Source organism: Callospermophilus lateralis, chromosome 13, assembly GCF_048772815.1.
Source record: "Callospermophilus lateralis isolate mCalLat2 chromosome 13, mCalLat2.hap1, whole genome shotgun sequence".
Taxonomy (NCBI): Eukaryota; Metazoa; Chordata; class Mammalia; order Rodentia; family Sciuridae; genus Callospermophilus; species Callospermophilus lateralis.
The window spans coordinates 54,751,081-54,764,813 of NC_135317.1; the positions used below are offsets into that span (position 1 = coordinate 54,751,081).

The 13,733-nt window shown below is 39.8% G+C and overlaps 1 protein-coding gene across 3 annotated transcripts; it reads left to right on the forward strand.

Annotated features, from left to right (window-relative positions):
* Positions 1-248: 248 nt before the first annotated feature.
* On the forward strand, positions 249-8,827 carry Zbtb18 (zinc finger and BTB domain containing 18). Of its 3 annotated transcripts, XM_076831564.1 has the most exons (4): positions 287-321; positions 2,722-2,805; positions 5,142-5,829; positions 5,942-6,027. In XM_076831564.1, exons 2-4 carry the CDS (start codon positions 2,793-2,795, stop codon positions 5,949-5,951), a joined length of 711 nt encoding a protein of 236 aa, XP_076687679.1. In that variant the 5' UTR covers positions 287-321; positions 2,722-2,792; the 3' UTR covers positions 5,952-6,027. The 3 variants fall into 3 exon arrangements, with proteins under 3 accessions (XP_076687678.1, XP_076687679.1, XP_076687677.1); XM_076831562.1 differs by having other exon boundaries at positions 5,142-8,827; XM_076831563.1 differs by lacking the exon at positions 2,722-2,805 and having other exon boundaries at positions 249-321; positions 5,142-8,827.
* The last annotated feature ends 4,906 nt before the right edge of the window (positions 8,828-13,733 follow it).

The window sequence follows — 13,733 nt, forward strand, 5'->3', positions numbered from 1 at the left end:
TTCGCTCCCTCGCTCGCTCCCTCGCTGTGTCTGGCAGGCTGCGGCCGCCGCTGGGCTGCTGCCATGGGGAGCCGTTGAGAGTGGGGCCCTCTTCGCTCCGTCGCGCTCCTCCGGCTGCCAGCGGGGTGGGCGGGAGGGAGGGGCGGGGGGAGCGGGCAACGGAGCCGGGATTGGGGGGTGGGGGGGCCGGGAGGGAGGGGGGCAAGAGGAGGAGGAAGCCCACCAAGTCCGGCGGCGGCGGCGGCCGGGAGGAGGAGGAGGAGGAGGAGGAGGCGGAGGACGCGGCGGCAGCGGGGACGCGGTGACTTAGGGCCGCTCCGTGTGAGTCCCGGTGCCGGCCCCTGGCCCCTGGCCCCTGACCCAGCGCCCCCTCCGCCCCCTGGCCCCTGGCGGGTGGGGGCGCAGCTGTGCGGCCCCGGCCGGCGGGGCAGTGCGGGCGGAGGGCGGGCCGGGCCGGGGGTGCCCCCGTGAGTGGAGTTAGTTTGTGTGGTTGGAGCTGTTGGGGCGGCGGGGGGCGGCGCAGCTGCGGGAGGCCCGGGCTCGGGGACGGGGCCGCTGCAGCTGCGGGGTCGGGCGGGGTGCGGGCTTGCCGTCTCCGCGCCGCGCCCCCGGGCCGGTGCAGCTGCGGCGCGGGGCGGGCTCCCGGCCGGTGCAGCTGCGGTGGCGCCTCTCGGGTGCGGAGGGCGGCGGGCTGGGGGAGGGGGCTTGGGAGCCGCCGCAGCTGCAGTGGCGCCCGGGACGGCCGCGGCTCCGGGGACCGGTGCAGCTGCAGTGGCGCCCGGGGGGAGGGGTCCGGCGGGGGAGGGCGCCCCTCCCGGGCTGGTGCAGTTGCCGGGAGGCCCCGGGAGCTCGCGCGCGGTGGCGTCGGGGAAGCGGTAGCAACCACCCTCCTCCCCTCGGCTGCTTCTTACGACTTTTCTTTTGTTGTTGCCTTGACCCGGGTCTGTTTTCTCCGCTGTTGTTTAAGGTGTTTTCCTGCTGCACCGGCTCTACGCCTCCCACCTTCTTCCCTGTGGTTTTAACCTTCCTCTTTCCCCGTGTGCCTTGCACAGAGAACTACGTAAAGATTTGCATTTCTTCCCCACTACCCACTCGGCACCCCCGCCTCCACCTCTTTGAAAAACAAAACACCAACCTCTCAAAACCTCTATGGATCCTCCGGTAGCGAGATGTGAAGGGGTTGATTTGTGGAGTGGGAGTCGCTGGCCCATTGCGGTGCTTGGGTCTCATTAAACTGTCACTCACCCCCCACCCCACTGGGTAAATGGGGTGATTAATGCCTGGTATATTGGAATGGGGCAAGGGCATTTGTGGAGAGTAGGTTGTGTTGCTGGGAAGGAATTTATCTCCAGAGTAGTTCCTGAACTTAGCGTTCATAATTATGTCATTCACTACGAAGTTAGGGAAAGTTAGGTTTGTGACTTTGGGAAAGGGAGGACAAGAGAGAGTGTTGGGTTTTGCTACTCTTTGCCACGGTTTTCTAAGAAGAACCATGTGGTTATCTCTGTGGGGGTGGGCGGCTGGGACACTTGCCCCTCAGGCCCCAGTTCCTTTTCTAGTCCTCACCCTCCCAAGAGTCTGTGATGTGTTTGACATTCATAATTGTCGCAGCACCTTGCACAGCACTGGTCAGCCCAGCTTTGCTGAGCCCAGCCCGGGTTACATTACAGTTTCATCAGCCACTAGAAAAGACCCACAAACTCTAACTAAAAAGTTCCCCAACTTAAGAGACTTAGGTTCCTCTCCGCCCCGCCTCCCCTGAAAGGTTTTCTTGTGATCATGAACATTACAGAGTGATCCAAAATAATTAAATAAAAAGATTGTTATGGGACAGAGATCAAGGGGAAGACAAGGTTCTGCTTTTCCTGAGCAGACAGATCAGATATGCAGGTGCAGCATTCATTTTAAATAACTATAGCAGGTTGCATTAGTTTATTAATTTTTCTCATTGAACTGAAATACTTTCCAGGATTTCAGAAAGTGCAGTTTCAGCTTTGTTGATACCGAGAACTGAAATTTGCATTAACTGTGGCAGTGTGAGAAATTTTCCTAAGAAGGTAGTTGTAGATAAGTTGTTGAGTAAGAATGAAATAATAAGGTGAACCAGGCTGAAGTAATAGTTCTTAATAAGTCTGCCAACATTTCGGAGATATATACCATTATCTCTGCAGGAAAAAAAAATGCTGTAATAATGTTGAAATGGGACTGGAGATGTCAAATGGGTTGGTTTAAAAATATCCCTAAGCTGCCTTTGAAACTAAACGTTGGAGTTGAATAAAAGTGAATCTGGATTTCCTGAATAGCACCGTGGCTTGAGTGTGCTGTCAGTATGTAAGCCAGTCCACCAACTTAAGACAGAAGTGTTGCTATTCCATAAATACAGTAGAACTCCATATGCTGAGTTTTTCAATTTCTTCTGTTAGAAAGTTTAGAAAAAAAAAGGAAGACTTTGAAGTATTTTGTTTATACTAACAGAAGAGAAAAGTTCTCCTAAGAAAAAGCTGGTGGCAGGAGTGTAGAGGAGTAGCATATGGCATTAAAAGGAGCACAGCTGGAGGTAGCATTTCCATCTGAACATGATGTCAGAGCAGCTGACAGCCTGCCATCCCTCAGCCTTTTATTCTAACACACAGACAGGGAGTTAGTGTGTGCGGATCTGTGGTGGAGAAGGTATCTCATTCCTCTCTAACATCATCTCCACTTTGCATCTGTCTCTCTTAGTCTGCTTTTTTTCCACCGATGTAACAGACCTGGAGCCAGCAAGACTCAGAGGAAAGGACTTAATCAGGTTTATGTGTCCTAAAGGTAGGAGTAGCAAGAGATTAGATTGAGCATATTTCTGTTTTGGTGTTTTGTTTATTTAATTGTAAAAAGATCACATTACTTTTCTAACCCATTTAGGAATAATATATGAAATTGAGTATTAAGTAACGATCTTACTGGAGTTGAAAGTCTTATGCTTGCTTAGTGTTAATTTTTATCCCTTTTACTTGAGCAAGTAAATAACTTTAATACACTGAAATATTTCAAGTTTTGAAATGTTAAGAAAGGCTTTGAAATATTGCTTTTGAGATCACTTTGGATTAAAATGCTTTTTTGTTCACTGCTCTTTTAGATTCCTTTTGCTGGGGGGGGCAGAAATAGTAAACTGTCTGGAATTCAGCATTCAAACTTATATGAGAAGATTATTCTAGTTAAGAAGCTAGATTGTTGTGTAATTAATTCCACTGTGAAACTTTATTCTTCAAAACATTCAGCAGCACTACTGAAACATACAGCTGTAGTGCTTTTGAAACCGGAGGTTTTTTAAGAAGAAGGGGGAAAAAAAACTTTTGTCCTCAGGAGAATAGTTTGGTTTCCTCATTTCTCTTTCAAATATATATTTAAGAGATCTTTTATTTCAGCATAACAATAATTATTTGCAGGAGTTTTTGTGTTAGCGACTAATTTAGAACTTGTAGATTTGAGCTGCCTGAATTGGCCAGACAGCTGTAATCGCACTCCTCTATTCTTAATCTCTTTATCTGGGCAGCAGCTGCCATATGGCCACAGTCAGCTGGATCAGATGTTTATAAGCTTCCTTCTTCGTCCCTCTCTGTCCTCTCAGCCTCCTAATTTGATCACGGCTACCTTGTGAGCTGCCCTCCAATCTTTATTTTTAGCCCTCTCAAGGATTAGGATTGATGTTAGCTGTGGGGCACTTAAAGTGATTGTATTGTAAATCTTGGTTTATTCTAGCGGTGGCATCTTGCAGAATGTATCTGGGGTTAGGATGAAAGTTTTAATCTATCTTGAGCAAACTATAGGAGGAGGAGGAAAGTAATTTGTGAATATTAAATTAATCCACATCCATTCCCAAAATGCACTTGCTTAGATGGATGATATGGAGCCTTCGTCTGGTCACAGGAAAGGGGAAGTCAGATTTTTCTTTATTTTTAAGGAGTTTGTCTATCACAGTTGAATTTTGACCCTTTGTACATTTTCCGTCTGTCTTCTCTCTCTCACCCTCCCTCACCAGAAGAAAAGGCAAAGATGCATAGGTGAATAGAAGCTAGTGGGAAAACAAAATATATCAAATTATATTGAAACAAAGTATTTTCTGTTAGCAAAGGTGAGGCAGAGCTATCAAAAAAAATTTCTTTTTGTCAACCAATTTAAAAAAAAATGTTTAAACCTGTAAAGCTTTGGGGTTTCATTTGAGTGATATGCCTTTATTTTTTAAAGTTTAAATTAATTTTTAATATGGAACTTGTTTTGTCTTGCAGCAGACCAAAGTTTAGATGAGAATTTTCACATTTAAATAAAACCCCTATGATTCCTAATAGCATTGAAGCACAGGTTCTACAAAGAAACAGAACTCCCCCCCCCCCCAATTTGTTTAAAAAAAAATCTTTGGATTTGTTCATAGTAAAGATGATCTTTTCCATCTGTTGATGTAGTTCCTTCTGATCTCGTACATGTGTGCTATACCTGCAAATCTTAAGGCATTAACATCTGTTTTTATACACAGTGCTTTTGTTGTTGTAACACTCTGACTTTAAAAGTAAGTTGTTTGCTAATTTCTGGACTAATTATGCAATTTCATTTTTTTTTTCTTGATTCAGCCAAATGTGTGTATTCAAACTGCCTTCTAAGTACAGTCAGGTATCGAAAGTATACAGTAAAAAGAATGGTTGAACAAGTTTTCTTAAATCTTCCTGAATATATCTGGGACTTTCCTTTGTTTATTATGTGAGTTATTCCCCTTTGAAATTAAAGTTACCATGTAGATTTTGTGGGACATACTTTGATGAGAGAGTTAGTCAAGTTTCTTTTGAAAGAGATCTAAATTCTTGTTTCCAGTTAAGAGGCTGTGGTTAAATGAAGGCTTTTAAAACTTGACCAAAGTTCAGGGAAGGTGGAGATGCATAGAGGCCGTTTGGCTAGGGTAAGGAAGTTTGGAAAGTGTACGCTTTTCTTCTGGCATTTTGGTCTTGTGTGTGTGATCTGGTAGTCTCTGGGTCATAAGCCTGATTAAAATTCAGGGACATGTACTTCGGCGGCCAAGGCAGAAATTTTTTTTTTTTTTTTTTTGGTGGGGACTAAGAGTGCTGAAAAGTTGTTCCTGACCATGCTCTAATGAGAAATTCCTCTTTTCCCAGGTTATGAAGACAGTATGGAGTTTCCAGACCATAGTAGACATTTGCTGCAGTGTCTGAGCGAGCAGAGACACCAGGGTTTTCTTTGTGACTGCACTGTTCTGGTGGGAGATGCCCAGTTCCGAGCGCACCGAGCTGTACTGGCTTCATGCAGCATGTATTTCCACCTCTTTTACAAGGACCAGCTGGACAAAAGAGACATTGTTCATCTGAACAGCGACATTGTTACAGCCCCGGCTTTCGCTCTCCTGCTTGAATTCATGTATGAAGGGAAACTCCAGTTCAAAGACTTGCCCATTGAAGACGTGCTAGCAGCTGCCAGTTATCTGCACATGTATGACATTGTCAAAGTCTGTAAAAAGAAGCTGAAAGAGAAAGCTACCACTGAGGCAGACAGCACCAAAAAGGAAGAAGATGCTTCAAGTTGTTCAGACAAAGTTGAGAGCCTCTCTGATGGCAGCAGCCACATGGCAGGCGACTTGCCCAGTGATGAAGATGAAGGAGAAGATGAAAAATTGAATATCCTGCCCAGCAAAAGGGACTTGGCGGCTGAGCCTGGGAACATGTGGATGCGATTGCCCTCAGACTCAGCAGGCATCCCTCAGGCTGGCGGAGAGGCAGAGCCACACGCCACAGCAGCTGGAAAAACAGTAGCCAGCCCCTGCAGCTCAACAGAGTCTTTGTCCCAGAGGTCTGTCACCTCCGTGAGGGATTCGGCAGATGTTGACTGTGTGCTGGACCTGTCTGTCAAGTCCAGCCTTTCAGGAGTTGAAAATCTGAACAGCTCTTATTTCTCTTCACAGGACGTGCTGAGAAGCAACCTGGTGCAGGTGAAGGTGGAGAAAGAGGCTTCCTGTGATGAGAGTGATGTTGGCACTAATGACTATGACATGGAACATAGCACTGTGAAAGAAAGTGTGAGCACTAATAACAGGGTACAGTATGAGCCGGCCCATCTGGCTCCTCTGAGGGAGGACTCGGTCTTGAGGGAACTGGATCGGGAGGACAAAGCCAGCGATGATGAAATGATGACCCCGGAGAGTGAGCGTGTCCAGGTGGAAGGGGGCATGGAGAGCAGTCTGCTCCCTTATGTCTCCAACATCCTGAGCCCTGCGGGCCAGATCTTCATGTGCCCCCTGTGCAACAAAGTCTTCCCCAGCCCCCACATTCTGCAGATCCACCTGAGCACTCACTTTCGTGAGCAGGATGGCATCCGCAGCAAGCCCGCCGCCGATGTCAATGTGCCCACGTGCTCTCTGTGTGGGAAGACTTTCTCGTGCATGTACACCCTCAAGCGCCACGAGAGGACTCACTCGGGGGAGAAGCCCTACACATGCACCCAGTGCGGCAAGAGCTTCCAGTACTCGCACAACCTGAGCCGCCATGCTGTGGTGCACACCCGCGAGAAGCCGCATGCCTGCAAGTGGTGTGAGCGCAGGTTCACGCAGTCTGGAGACCTGTACAGACACATTCGCAAGTTCCACTGTGAGTTGGTGAACTCCTTGTCGGTCAAAAGCGAAGCACTGAGCTTGCCTACTGTCAGAGACTGGACCTTAGAAGATAGCTCTCAAGAACTTTGGAAATAATTTTATATATATATATATATAAATAATATATATATATACATATATATACATAGATCTCTATATAGTTGTGGTACGGTCTAAAAGCAGTCTTGTTTCCTGGAACTAAAAAGTTGGGATCTTAACTTGTTTTTGCACTTTAGAATAATAGCATGAGAATCTCACTAATTTAGCATTCTGATAAAAGAAACTTTTTAGAGCAAGTCTGAGAATAGAGAGGTGTCTTTACTTTGAGGGGTAGGCAAAGTAAGCCAATAAGAAACTTCTAAACAAATCGTCCTATCACAAAAATGCTTTCATACGGCTTAATTTTGTCAACACAGTGTTGTCTTTTGAGCTCTTTTTGTGCCCCACATTTGTTTTGTTTTGTTTTGTTTGTTTTTTAAAGTAAAAAGAAATTCCCTCCAGTTTTATTAGCCTCTATGTCTCAAATTGCATGAATCTTTTCTGGCTGTTGGAAACCTGAATGCTTTTAGACCCAAATGGAAAATTTCTGAAATGCTGGATTATCTATTTTTAAACAAGCAGTTGACTTAAAACTTTCTGTGGCAACTTCTGGTTTTCTGACGGTTCCCAATGAGAGAAATTCTGCAAGTACACTGGGATCACTGGGATACTGTCTTTGTGAAGGTTTGCTTGGGATGAAAAAGGATATTGCAGCTTCAGCAGTGTTGAACTGTGTGTTTAAAAATGTGAATTACTGTTCTTGTATACTGTAATTGATTACATGGGCTGGGGGGGGGATGTCAAAGAACTTGACAGGTTGTGTTGATGCTCTTAGTTGAGTCTTGAAAAGTAAATATTAACGCTACAGAAATGCATGAGTTCAATATATTTTTTGTCTTTGTTTGCATTGTATAACTTTAACGAGTGAGTTTAAAATTATTTAATTTCCTTAGAAAAATAGCACCATTTGGAAAAAAAAACTGGTGTTATGAAGAACGTAAATGCACTGTTTTTTTTATTTTATATAATTTAAATTGACTTTCCCACTGTCTTTAAGTTGAACTGTTAAGCTGAATAAAAACTTAAGCTGCAAATTGATAACTTTGCTACATAACAAGAAACATATAAATGTTTACAAACGGCTTAAAGATTTGCATGTGCAGTGTGCATTTATAACAAACTTCTAATTGCACAAAACCCATACCAGCTCAAAGTTTAGGTGTACACATTTACCCAGTTGAGCATTTTTAGAATAACTACTGCACAAATTGACAATAGGTCATTTTCTCTGTTTTTTTGCTCCTCTTTTCTTTTTCTCCCCTTCTTCCTTACCCTCCCTCCCTTCTCACCCCCGCCCCCCCCCCAAACTCATGAAAAGATTCTATGGACTGAAAAAGCCCCAGGCTGAAAGGACTGGACTGCCTTGATTGACATGGGGAAGGGGGTTAGTAGACTATGTGTATCGGCAGCAGAGGCTGCAGCCCAACGTGTGGTTTTAATGACCAGCACACAGGGCAAAAGCATTTTGCACAGTGTTTGTTTTCCTGTCTTGCACTTACAAATAAGGTCTATGGGAGTAGCATGGAAAACGTTTGCTGTTTTTCCCTTTTTTTTTTTTTTATTGCTTTTGTTTAAAATTTGATCGCCTTAACTACTGTAAACATAGCCTATTTTTGTGCTTAAGATACTGAATGGAAAACTCCATTGTGTGTTGCTGGACTGTTTTGGAAATATTTGGTCAAATGTGTGTTAATTTGGCTGTAATGGCATTTAAAGCAAACAAACAAACAAAAAAAAAGCTGTGAAAATGGCCTTGGAGCATTATCTTTAGTTACTTGAAGAGTTTCTAGTTTTTTTAAATACAGTTTATGTTAAAATAATTTTTATTAATTTAGAGAAGACAATCAATGTCTGTGAGAAAACGGACTTTCTTTTGGATTTTCTTTTTGTGGTCATCGTGAGTGATTGCTTTTTCCTTTTCTTAGTTTCACATTCTTCCTTTGTTCTAAAACTTAGACTGACATCTAGCTTTGACAATCATAGTATGTTTTATTTTCCTGAGGGGGGAATAACTTATAATGCTGTTTAGTTTTGTACTATTGGTGTGTTGGTGAATTTTTAAACTGTGTGCTAACTGCAATAAATTATATGAACTGAGAATTTCCTGTGTGTGGTTTTGTATTACGATCATGTAGGTTCTAAGTATGTGTAGTACATGGCATCTTTAGTATCAGTTCAGAGTTTATGAAATTATTAGAATGCCTTAGGTGGCCAAATGGATGTGTGTTAAGTGTTCTAGCCATTTAATATGAATGAACATTACAAAAAAAATAACCACCCATTTTCTATAATCCAGATCAAGAATGTTGAGGTTATTCCCTAGAAACTACAAATCCATGAAACTTCAAGTGGTAGCATACATTTTTCATGATACACCATTACAACTACTAGTCCACGCACAATGTAAGTCACTTTTCATGTGTAATTTTATCTTAAGTTGATTGATCAAATCTGTTCTGATTTAAGTGGAAAATTGAAGGAGACCGGATGTCTTAATTTGGAAGACTGCTTGGCTAATGAGTGGAATTCTTGGCAATTGAATTAGCAGGCATTCAATTGTTCAAGGTTAGCTATATACATCTTTTTGTTTGTTTGTTTGTTTGTTTCTGGGAGAATTTGAAAGGTCTCAGGTTTTAATTCTCAAAGTTTTAATTTAAAAAAATGTATTTAAATCAAATACCCTTAAAAGAACTGGTCCTACTTCTTGGGATCTTGGGTTTTCTACTTCGTGGGTATTTGTCAGGGTGAGAAACAATGTTGGTTGACCTGGGGAATTGAAAACACAGGTGCAGATAGTACTACCTTGGAATTGTCAATAGAGAGCCCTAAATTGCAGGCAAGCCCAGGCACTGACCTGACAGGTTTTGTAAATCCTGAAAACTCTAATTGTCCATAACTTTCAATCCTAAAGATAAACATGAAAATAGTAATTTTATATTACTATTGTCAAAATTAAATGCATTTTATTTTGGCCTATAAAAAGGTTAAAAGTCTATAGAAATGGAATAGATTTAAAATGCATCGTGTATAAATTTTGACTTTGGATGGGAATCCATAGATTTTATCATAAAGCAAAAATATAATTAAGAATCCTATATTTTTTAATTGAAGAAACAATATCTAATTCATGCAACTCACATTTTATTTTAACCAGCCAACATTTCACATGAAAGGAAATGTACATTAGGCTTCCATGTAATAATTTCTTGAGCAGCTACAAGCTTAAAAAAAGATGATGGGGAGCCACTTTTTAGTCTCCTGTAGTAACTAGTTAAAAATATCTTAAAGCTTCCTGAAGATGTTGAGAGTTCTCCTTATCATCTGACCATCGAATTTTTAATGAACAGTACCTTAAGCTTAATGGATATGCTCATAAAAACAATATTTTGACATGCAATTTGGTAGTAACTTTAAAACAATTTGCAGAACTAGTACAGAATGTTAATTATACCAATTGCCATATTTGATAAGTGAGATGCAAAATCATTTGTTTATATGCTGCTTATAAGAAAGATAATCAATTGTCAGGTAATCATGTTGGAAACCATTAAAATTGATCCCTCCTTTGACATCTGGCTGATCCATAAGCACATTTTTAAAATGTGGTTTCACTTACTTTTGGAAACATCTGTTTCTTTTGAATAATCATTTATGCCCTGGATTGCTGTGGGCCCAGCATTATGTGCTAGGCGTACCCTAGGGAATATCTAAGAAGTATAAAATGTTGAAAGATACTAGTTTTAAATTTCTAGTTAATTATGCTACCAGATCAATAGGGAATCAGGTGGAGTTTTTTTTTTTTAACAAACTTGTCATGAATATCTACAAGCAAGTATATAGAAGATAAGAATTAGGTGGACACTCTAATTATATAATAGCTCACACTAAATTGGCTGAAATACTTATTTTTGCAAGTAAATCTTTTGTTTGAACTACTATCAAAGAAAACAGGATTTTTTTTTTTAAGCCAAGAAGTAATTCTTGAACTTTCAAGTTTTATAGATAACACACAAACTATATAAAAACTTGACTGGAAATCTCATTGTATTAGATAAGAATTTTGTTAAAGATCTTAAAAATCTCCTGCATTGCATGATATTTTTTATCCTTACAGCTTAAAATATTCTTCGATTTCTCACGTAACAGGGGAAACTTATCCACGCTTCTGGATAGAAAACGCAGGTAATTGAAAATTTTAATTTGTAGATACAAATCTAAACTTTTATTACCATTTATTAGAATGTTTGAAACTTCTGTTAAGGTACAGTGAATCAAGCTAGTGCGAATTTTGAAGTATGGGACAGAAAAGCTCCATCTTTTTTATTGAAGTTCTTCACCACTGAAATGTTAGAGATAATATCAATAAAAATAAAAGAGTAGTTTTATTTTTTTTAAGGAAATAGCTTTTAGGAATTTTATTTTGGCTAGAATCCAAGCATATTACTGATAGGATTTTGTCCTTTATGTTAAAGCTTTTTCTACCTTTTGTCAAGAAGAATGGCAAAATATCTTCGTATGTGATGCTTTGGTCTAAGATCTAGAAATACTTATGTTTTGATTCCAAGTCAATTTAGTTCTATAAAAGGATATATTATATGTTTCTCACCTTCCTCACCCCTGTTCAGACTTTCTTAATACGAAAGAATACAAAAGTAGTCAAATTTTAATGATGGTGACTAGAAATTTTAAAAAATCTTTATCTTCAGAGACACTAGAAATTAAACAGCATTTTTGCAAACGAATTTTAAAAAGAAAAATCTTCACTAATTAACTCTGTATTTCTTGAAAGAGGCCGAACTCTAAAACGTTATAACAAGGAAGGGTGAGGACATAGAAGTGAGTCATTGGCTTGAAAAACAGTTTTTTGTTTGTTTAAGTCTAAATACCTTATAATTTATCTGGTTACATCAAATAAATTGTTGAACTAATTATCAAAATAATTCAGGCACATAGAATAGCTTTTTCCTAAAATATTCAAGCCCTTGAAAGAAATCAGCTTTTTTTGGGGCGGGGGGCAGCTGGGGGGAGATGAATTATCCAGGTACCTTTCCTAACTCTATTCCAATATTTACCAATTTGGTGTTCATCGTGAAGCCTTGCTTTATGTGAGAGTGATATTTCCTTTGGATGAAGGGTAGTTTAGAATAAAAAAACAATCTTTCAAATCTGGAAATTTTCTTGAATTTGTGGCCCCAAGTAAGGTGCCTCCTTTTCTAATCTTTAGGAATGGGTTTGTAGTTAAGCCTGCAGTTTGCAATAGGAAACATTCTCTCTTGTTAGCTTGGCAGGAGGGGAGCGAAAACCCAATTTGGCTTTAAAATGTAGCACATTAGTCAGTAACAGTTTCAGTGAGGATATTTAGAGTGGCTTTGAGAGGCCGTGTGACACCCATAGAGAGTCCATTCACGGAAATGACTGACTTATAGTTTGTTATGATCTCTACAGTTAATCATTAAATCAAGTGGCTGTTATTAAATGTCAATATGCATGTTTAATATGACTATATAGGAATTTTTAAAAAGTCATTTGCCCCCAATATTCAAGTTTATAAAATGTATATCTGTAGTTAATATGAAGCATTGCATGAAAAAGATGTATTTGAATATTGGTAAACATACAGGATAGATTAAATCTGTTATTCTAATATGTAATTCATATATAATAGTACGGAACTTGAAAGACTAGCATCTTATTTATGTGTACTATGCCAAACTAAAGCTAACTTTTGATATGTGACAAAACTTAGAAGAATTTATCCTAATCATGTATGATTTATAAATATAACTAAAAAGTATTTATCCAAAAAGGACATTCATTTTATTTAAAAAAAATCATACTTAATGCATTTCATCTTACCTTTGAGAAAATTATTAAATATCATAATATTTTTGGAAGTCTAATGTTTTGAAATAATTTTTGACCAAAGTAAGAATATTTAGACTTTTCATCTGAGTATTAAAACAGATTCAGAATATACATAAACCTTTTCTGTGGACCTTTTCTTTGGAACTGTATTACATACATGAACTCGTCAGTAATATTGAAATGCCAATTGCATGTTTACTAGACAGATAGCAATGCCTTGTAACAATGTCTATTTGGATACTTTTTGGAAAAGCACCATAGTACAAAAATAGTTAAAACATTGAATAAAAGTATTCGCAGCTTCTGAGCCACACCTACCATAGAATTAGTGTCATCTATTTATATTTAATATTCAAAAACCTATATTTCTAATTTGTAATAGATTCTATGTCACTTAAAAATCCTCATCAGATAGAGGAAATTTTAGCATAGACTCCACCTCAAGAAAATCTGATATAAAAAGTTATTTCTACAACTACCTGGTTCTGAGAAAGAGCTTCTTGTGCTTACACAGGTGACAGGAGGGAAGAAACTCACAGGGTTATATCCAAAGCATAATCATTTTACATTGGCCCTTAGTGTAAAATTTCTCTTCAAAATCCCCAAGATTTTGCAACTGAATAAACTGAAGGAAACCAAAGTCTGACAGATGGAATGTTCCTTTAGTTTCTAATTTTTTTTTGTTGAGACTGAAATTCATACTTTGTAGTCTGCTCTCTATTTTTCCTCAGTGTCCTTCTCTTTACTATAAGAGGGTAAATTTTATGCATCGAGTGATTTTGATGCTGTTGCACAACTAAATTTTCCAGCCAAGTTGATGTGATATCTGACTTTCTACCACTTTGAAAAAAATGGAAACAAATTTGAAATGAAAACTACATTTGAGATTGGCCCTGTTTACCACCCTGCACAAGCAAGCAACATATATCCACTGAAGGAGGCTTGAGCATACAGACGGAGGAACTGAGGCATTTTGGGGGGCTCATTACAATAAAATACTTCAAAGTGCCTAAAAACCTTAGGTTGAAAGAAAATAAAAAGAGAGAGGCTATGTTGGGGCACAAAGAAGTTTCGCTTTTCATAGTAAGTGAGAAGTCTAGGAAATGTGGTGATTTCTCACATTCTATTTATATGTTATTTT